The sequence below is a fragment of the Leishmania martiniquensis genome, chromosome 33 (genome assembly GCF_017916325.1).
Source record: "Leishmania martiniquensis isolate LSCM1 chromosome 33, whole genome shotgun sequence".
In the NCBI taxonomy this organism is placed as follows: domain Eukaryota; phylum Euglenozoa; class Kinetoplastea; order Trypanosomatida; family Trypanosomatidae; genus Leishmania; species Leishmania martiniquensis.
The window spans coordinates 1,254,118-1,262,427 of NC_090168.1; the positions used below are offsets into that span (position 1 = coordinate 1,254,118).

Consider the following 8,310-nt stretch of genomic DNA (forward strand, 5'->3'; position numbering starts at 1 on the left):
TCCTGTTGAATCCCTCCGTTGTATTGTTGCGTGCGGGTACGTGGGTCTGTCATCCACTCAACGATCCTCGTCTTCGACTCGTTGCTCTCTTTGTTCTCGCTGCCCTCCTTGCCAGTGGCCCTTGCCCCCACTGACGTGTTGCTGCTCATCCGCAAAGGTGGTGCACAGCATTCCTACGGAAAAAAGAAAACGAACGATCGTTTATTTTGGGCTCGTTGGAAGGTGGGGCAGGAGTAAAGAACACCCCTCCCCCTTCTTTTGTTCGCACATCGCCCACCTAGAAAAGGGCTTGCGAGGGCAAGGAAACTTTAAGAGCGTTGGTCCACCAGGCGAGGCAGGCTCTCCCCGTGTTGGAGACGTGAGCACAGCAAGACACCTCACTCACACTTAAACCCGAAGAGAGCGAAATATTGAAGCTTTCGGAAAGGAGGGGTCAACAGGCTTGTTATTCTTTTTCGTTTCTTTTGCTTTCGGCAAGCATATCCTCTCACTACCCTCAACCATTATCACCACCTATCCGCACGCTCCACGTCTTCCCCGCGCACGCGGACTGACACCAGCCACACGAGCACCTTCCTCTAGGTTTGCTCGCTCTCTCTGCGTATTCTCTTTCTGTTGTTTCACCTGCGCAACAAGGAAGACGTCGATCTACCCTTTTTTTTTCTCTTCCCCCCCATACACACACACTCTTCCGTTCTCTATCCCTGTCGACACATCTCTGCTGTTTGGAAGAGTCTACTTTTTTTTTTATTCTTCTCTTTGCACTTCCAAATCGTTTCCTGCTAATTCCGTATCCTGAGTGTCCAGTGCCTTTGTCGGCGTGTCTGTGGTAAGACGGAACAGCGAAAACGAGAGCATCGCTGATCTCGGGCAGCGGCTGGAGATCGAGGGCGGGCAGCTTCCACATACGTAGCGCTTCAGGTTGCACGGTCTGTGAGCTGGTGCACGTGTGTGCTTCACAAATCCCTCTTGTTCCGTGATTTTTTCTTGCGCCACGTCTGCATTACTGGTGTTTTTTGGAGGTGTTGCTCAACACTCTCTTTCGTCGTCGTGTGTAGCTCTTTCTCCCTTCCCCTTCTATCTCCTGAACTCTCCTCTTACTCTCGTACCACCGTTCCCCCTTGTCTTCCTTTGAGTCTATTAGTGTGGCACAGCACCTGCCGTTCGCCCTCCTCCCTGTCCCGAATCGGTGCCGTCTTCTCTCTCTCTCCCTCTTCTTTGCTTGCCTCTCACCCACGCTCTGTGCCGAAGCTTCTGCTCCTCTGTGGTGTACCACCCCGTGTGCTTGCGCTTCTCGTGTGGTGGAGCATCATACATCAGCGTCATTGGTGCACTGTTTTTTTTTTGCACGCACCTATTTTTCTTTTTCCTTTTAGCCATCTCCCTCCCTCCTTCCCTCTCTCTTCTTTGAGCGCCTGATCGTCTCCCTTCTGATTTCTTTCGTGGCGTCCACTTCTTTCTTTTGTCATTTAGCCTTGGACACTCTCTCCCAAGTCACTGTCTCTCCTATTCCTTCACCTCTCCGTCTCTCGATTGGCCCCGCCTTTTCTTTCATTTCTCTGCATCCGCTTCTTGGAGCGCTTTCTCTCTCTTCTTTTTCGTTGCATCTCCCCTCCTTCCCTCCCTCCTCGTCGCTCACGCCCTCGTTTGTCGCTTGCCTATCCGCTTCTTTTCCTGTTCTCCACCCTATCCTTCGTCTCCTCCCCCACTCTCCTCTTACGTTGTTGTTTATCCCCTTCTTTGTTTCTCCTCTCTGCTTCATACTGTTCTTTTCTTTTTTTCGTCGCTGTTAGCACCCCTTTTGTCTCTCTTCAGCTTTCCTAGCGTTTGTGTTTCTGTTGTACGTCTTCTCGCCTGTGCGTATACTTGCTAGTTCAGTGGGTGCTCGTGCGTGTCGTTTGTAGTCATCTTTTCACCGTCTCTTCACCTTCTGAACAGTCTACGCTTCCTCTCCACTTGTTGTTTCGTGAACTCGCTTCTGCTTTGCCTCTTCGTTACGCCCTCGCTCTTTTCCCTCTGTTGGTATAGGACCTCCCTTTCTTTTCCCATTTCGCATTCTGTTCGTTTTTTCTTTTCGTCGCCCGCACGTGTCTTCAGAGCCTCCTTGCCCAGCATCTGGCCTCTGATTGCACCGCATCGTATCCCTTCTTTTCCTGTCGCGTAACGTGGTGCTCTTGCATGGTGCCCCTCTGTTGTTTTCAGCTGCTGTCCCTCCCCCTGGTTGTATTTTTCGCTTCCTATCCTGTTGTCTTCTCGTGCTTTACGTTCCCTTCTATTTTGTTTTTCGCTTTGACGCCCTTTACCGCCACCACCACCACCGTCTCTCTACCGCACGCCTTACCCTTTTTTTTAAATATATATACATATATCTCAAACAGTAAGGCGTCTGCTCTTCTCTAGTCGTGCGCTCCTCGTCAATTCGTAGCGAGAACGCATAGCAGAGTAGAAAAGCGAACAAATCACACGTGCAGAGTGCCTCTTCTTTCTGTTTTGTTTGACAAATCAGCTCCGGTGCACAGCATCGTCATTCTGGCCAACGCCATCACCTCACAGTCCTTTGCCCATCACTGCCGCAGCAGAGGAGGAGCAAGAATCGCAACAAAGGGCTAACGTCAAGAAGAGGTCTGAGCCTAGTAAGTGCGCTTCTGTTTACCAGCGCATTCGCAGCCAACCTTGTTTTGCGTTGCTCTTGCCCTCCTCTCTTGTACGGGCACTCGGAAAGGAAACAGAGCGAAGGCGTCGCTTCTGCAAGCAAGGTAGGGCGTTCAGATAGCAGCGCAAACACGCGAGCGTTGAGTCAACGCAAACGAACGCCGCAATAATAATAAAAGCAGGTATCCGTGGGATCGTGCTGTGCAGTGCCTTCTCACTCCCTCTCTACAGGGGCACACACACATTAACACACACAGACGTACATTTGTACACGCACAAGGCGGCAATCGTGGGCAAGTACAAAAGGATACGCTCTCCCGAAACGTGCGTTCATTTCACAAGTGGCCTGAGAAAACGCATATCTGAGTGCGTGCTTTTGCTTGCGTGTGTGCGTGTGTGCACGCTGCTTCCTCTACATTGGCCACGCCGCTTTTATTCATCATCCCTATCTGCTCTGTCACGTGATAGCCTCGTGTGCCCACCCTTGACTAATTTTTCTTTTTGGTGTGCGTACGTGAAGCGTGTATCATCTCGACTGTTGCTTCCGTGCTTGGTGCGTGTGCGGGTGGGTGCCAGCTAAGGTCTCTGCCTGGACTACCCTCTCCCGTTCTCCCGTTCTCCCGCTCTCCCTCTCCCCACTTCAGCAGCGCTTATAGTTTTCTTTCCCTGCTCTGCCGTGCTTTGGTGTACTCTCTTCGGATTGCCTTCTATCCTTGTGTGAAGTTTTACTTGTCTTTTGTTTTTTTCTTTCGAATCAGAGGTAGTTGCTCGTTACCTCTCTATTCCCGCACTTCTCCGTTCTCCCTTTTCTTTTCCTATTTCTCCTTGACTTCTTTCGTTACCCTCACTCTCTCCTCTCCCTCTTCGTTACCCATCCCCTTCTCTTCAGGTGCCCTATTGCGTTTGGTACTGACGTTACCCTCCCCACTTAATCCCTTCATCACAGCGGGTCTGTCTGTGTCCGCGCGTGCTTGCGCGGCTTAGTGCGTGCGTTCTTTCTTATTTTCCTTTTCTGCAGCTTCCGGCTACATTTTATCGTACTGCCACCGTCGCTGCCGCCAAACTCTGCGTTTCACGCACTATTTTTTCGGCCTTTTCGATCTCCCCCTTCTATCCGCCTCACTTTGTCTTCTTCGCCTCTCTCCACTGCTCTCTTCCTCACACCTTCCTATACGGCTTCTGCCCTTGGCCTCATAGTTTTTTTTTGTGGCCTCGCGCGTGACTGTGTGTGTGTGTGTCCTCGTGCACGCGTATCTTTTGCAGTCCGCTTCGTATTGGCTTATTTCTCTGTGGATAGTTTTGTCTTTGTGTGTGTGTATTTGTCTCTTGTTGTCTTTGCGTTAGTGTTATCGTTTCATTATCTCGGTGTGCTCACCATTGGCTTTTTTTACACGAACAATAAAACGGCGTTGCGTCCATTTTTTCTCTGCTGTGTGCGTGCGTGTGTGTGCCCGCGACTTCGCCCACTCCCCTCTCTTCTCCACAAGGGGTTACACTCTGTTTTGCCGTCTCTCTCTCCTCTTGCTGTGTGTGTGTGCGTGTGCGTGTGCGCACAGGGCTCTTTATTCTTCATTCTCTTCCCCTCAGCGTCTGTTAATTGCCTGTGAGTACTGCGTGGACTCCACATCGAGGCAAGGAGTCTCTGGTTCACCCCCCACCCACCCCACCACACACACACACACACTTGTCCCCTCGCCGCTTTCTCCTCTCAGCACCTCTTTCTCTCTGAGAGGTTCACCTGGCGCGCGCGACGAAGGAAGGCATCGTAAAGACACAGAAGTGTGCTGCGAAAGAGGAATAGAAGGCACAGCTGGGGCTGGTTTGCCGGTGTGTGCGTGTGTGTGTGTGTGCCGACGCTGTTGCCTTTGCCACTCGCTTTACCCTTTTCTTTCTCCCTTTTGCCCTTTTCGTGAAGTTTCTATTTTTTCTCTTTTTTTCAGTCTTGTCCGTTTGCCGACGCAGAAAATTGGATCTGCCGGCCTCGCTCTCCCCCTGTCTCTCTTCCTCATTCCTTTTACCGCCTCTGCGCGTCTCCTTCCCTCGTAGCGGAGAGCAAGCAGAAAACGGAACAACAACCAAACGGTGGGCGTTCCCAGCAGAGGTGAGGTGGGGCAGTGTAAACGCTGGCCGCCGCCGCCGCCGCCGCAGCAGCAGCAGCCATACAAAATCAGAACACGCCGAAACAACGAAGACGGCACTGCTTTTTTTTTTTGCTTCTTTTGTTGTTTTCTGGCGATCTCGTCGACTGTTCTTTTGGTAAAGCGGGTGACGATCACGAGGCCATTGGAATCGCATCAGTGTGACAGACGCCAGCGCCTCTGCCCGCATATATATATATATTTTATATATTTAGTTCGGTGGATTGAGTGATCTCGGCCGTCGGTCTTTTGCGCTCCCTTCATTGTTGCATCACCACACACATACGCACGCACGGCGCCCGGTAACGATGTCTTCACCACATGGGCACCAAAATGTGCGGACGGGAGCCGCCGCCCCACCCCAGCCGCCTACAGTTATGCTGACTGCCGTGTCTGTAACGCCGCAGGGCAGCACCACGCCCCTCACCTGGCCATCGGGGTGGAGTCGCTGCAGTAGCAGCAGGGCACCAACGGTCACTTCTGTGGCCCTTTCTTCATCAGTGCAGGACCTAGGTGGAGCAGTACGACTGACGAGCTCATCATCGGCGTGCTATGCGGAACCCGCCTCCATACTCGGTGCCGGTAGCGCGGGCACAGCACCGTTTGAGATGCTTGCCTCGCCACAAGAGCAACAGAAGCAAGCAGAACTGCACGGGAACCGTGATGAGCATCTCATGGTCTCCCCGCCGCTGGTGGACTCTGCTAGGGAGAGCTGCAATGGCGACGAGAAGACTTTTATTTTTCAGCTGCGCGGCCTACCGTTCGCTGCAACCAGAGAAGACGTTGAGGCCTTCCTGCGTACTGTTGACTACCAGCGATTGGACATTGGAGCACTGGCCACTGGGGAGTCCAGTGGCAATGCTTTTGTGGAGCTGAGGGGCCCATATGCTGCCGAGCAACTTGGACGGCTGCACAACACAATAATCACTGTGGCTGCCGATGCTCGAATGCCAGCACGAGAGCGCCCTCGCCCGCGTTATGTTGAAGTTCTCAATGCCGACTCTACACGGAGAGAGCAGGTGTTGCGTGTCGATGCGCGCACAGCGAGGAGTGCTTTACCGCTGCAACGCCGCGCTCGAGTCGCGGCAGCAGCAGCGGCAGCCACAAGCATCCTCTCATCCGCCGGCGTCTTGACGGAGGCACAGCAACAGCAGCCCGTGTCACAGTTTCAGCCAATGATTCTCAGTCAGCCGCCGCCGCAGCAGCCCTTAGCAATATCTGCCGAGGGTAATGTTCGGTACTTTATCACGCCTGCAGTGATGGTGTCGCCTTCGGCGCAGTGCTACATGGAATTGCCAAACCACGGCAGCCCCTCCAACACCTCGTGGGGTCCCTATGCGCTGCTATCGCCACAGCAGTCACCGCTGCAGAGCTCACCTTTGCTGGCATCGCCGGTGCCAGTGCCAGGTCTTCTTGGGCCGCGGGCTGAGACGGTGGCCACCTCTGGCATACCAGCTATGCTGAATGCTCAGAATATGGAAGGGAGTGGCCTGGTGCCTGGCTCGACACTGGCGCCTTTTCCTGGCTACCAGTTGGTCGCACCCATCGCACCACAGATGCAAGTGCCGCCGCAGCGGCGCGTGCTTAACAGGCCAAATGTGTCTTACTTTCTTGTCGCTGCAGTACCTGCACGCTCTTCGACACAGGCGGCGGCGCAGAACACCTACTATGTGGAAGCGCCGCCGTCTGCACCTGCAGCCGCCTCGAACAGTTATTTTCACTCGAACGGTGGCAGTGCATGACGCCCTCCCACTTCTCCCCATCCTCCCTGAACAGCCACATCAAGGTCTACATGGGTCGCGGCAGTCAGGCGTGATCCGCATTGGTTGCGTGGTTGATGGTATTGTTGCGCTTCTTCTTTTTCGTTCTTCTCCCCTTTGCGTCGGATTGAGTGGGCGTTTTTTTGTTGCCTCCGCTTTTTTCCCCTTCAGTTCGCTTTATCGCGTTCCCTTTTGTCCTTCACTCCTTATCCCATGTGTTCACCCTCTTGTTTCTCCCTAATGCCGTGCGCGACTACACGTCCTCCGTTTTCTGAGTCTCACATGCTGCGTTCAATGCGTGCGTGTATGTGTGTGTGCGTGTGTATTTTTCCCCCTTCTTCGCTTCCAGGGGACGACCCCCCACCACCTCCTCCTACTCCCCTCCACACACACACGCGAAAAAAAAGTGCGTTGCTACGAGCATACGCATGCCCATTCACCCCCAGGCCCCTCCCCCACGCCCTCGCAGCATTGCATTCAGTCTTTCTCGGCCACGAATCGACACCCTTTCCCTACGCATTTCATCTTGGCGATACTCTTTTTCGTTTTCTTAACTTGCTCTTTGTTTTACTCGATATCCGCGCGGCTCGCCTTGGTGTCTCTCTTTTGGCTCTTGCCTTCATCCTGTAATGGTGTGCGTTATTATGTCGCACGTGGAGCTTCCGTTTTTGTTTTACCCCTTCCCCCCTCTCTCTCTTCCTCCTCCGCCTCTTTTTTCTTCTGTTCGAGTCTATGATCTTTTCTTTACTAACGTTTCGTCCTGCTCTCTTTACACAAGGCGAGCACAGACGTACCGCACGCCAACGCCTCCGTCACCGTACGCATCGCCACCTCATCGAATCCCCTCGCCCGTCTTCCTTCCTTCACTCCTTTCTTCTTTGCGCCTCACGTAAGGGCATACGGAAAAAAAAACGGGGGCAATAGGGCTATCCTGGTGCGCTGATACGCATATTGCCACCGTTTTTACCTCACCTCTGGGACCCCCTTTCTGATCTCCGCCTCACAAATGAATCGTTTTCCCCCTTTTTTTCTTGGCATACTCGAGAAAGCGAAGTAGTCGCTCGTTGCGCGTTTGAGAAGACGAGGATGTGCTACTTCTTACGTTGCCTTCACTTAACGTTTCTTCTGCTCCCTTTGGGCTGCCACGGATTGCATTGTGTGCGCGTATGCATGTGTTGCACCCTTCTTCAATGCCGATCGACAGGACACTGGCACACACGGCGGGCTTCTGTGTGCTGGTTCCTTTTTCCCCTTTTCTTTCCCTTTTCCTTGTACCTTCGCCACTCTTTTCCCCTTTCCTTTTTCATCTATCTTGTACCTTCCACTCAGCTTAGGTCGATTTGCTTCCTCCTGAGTACCTTACGCACTTGTGATGGCGCACGGCTGTCGTGTTTCTTCTCAAGCCCACGGCATCTTCCGGCTACTGTTGGCCTGTCTCGCCATCGGGCAGAAGGTGCGTGTTCACTGGTGTACGTGAGTGCATGTGGAGAGGAGGCAGGAGGTGCATCGACGGCCTAACGTGTGCATTCGCACCTCGTTTACTCTTGTTCTCTTCCCCCCTTTGCATCTCCCCTGTCTTCCTTATGTCCCTCTTTTCTATCTCGCTGCCACGCTGGCCTGCAGATCCTCAGGTATAATCGGCTCTCAGACGCACAGCTTTTCTCGTGATCTCTTTTCTTTTGTTCATCCTTTCTGGGTGCTGATGCGCTCACGCATATGGTGTGCCTCTTTCCTTCGTTTTTTTTTTGTGTGTGCATGTG

At 53.1% G+C, this 8,310-nt stretch overlaps 1 protein-coding gene across 1 annotated transcript; it reads left to right on the top strand.

The window, feature by feature from the left end:
* Positions 1-5,098: 5,098 nt before the first annotated feature.
* On the top strand, positions 5,099-6,532 carry LSCM1_02781 (uncharacterized protein; the record flags this gene model as incomplete). The annotated part of the gene is made up of 1 exon (XM_067320356.1): positions 5,099-6,532. One exon carries the CDS (start codon positions 5,099-5,101, stop codon positions 6,530-6,532), a length of 1,434 nt encoding a protein of 477 aa, XP_067175731.1.
* Between the last annotated feature and the right edge of the window lie 1,778 nt (positions 6,533-8,310).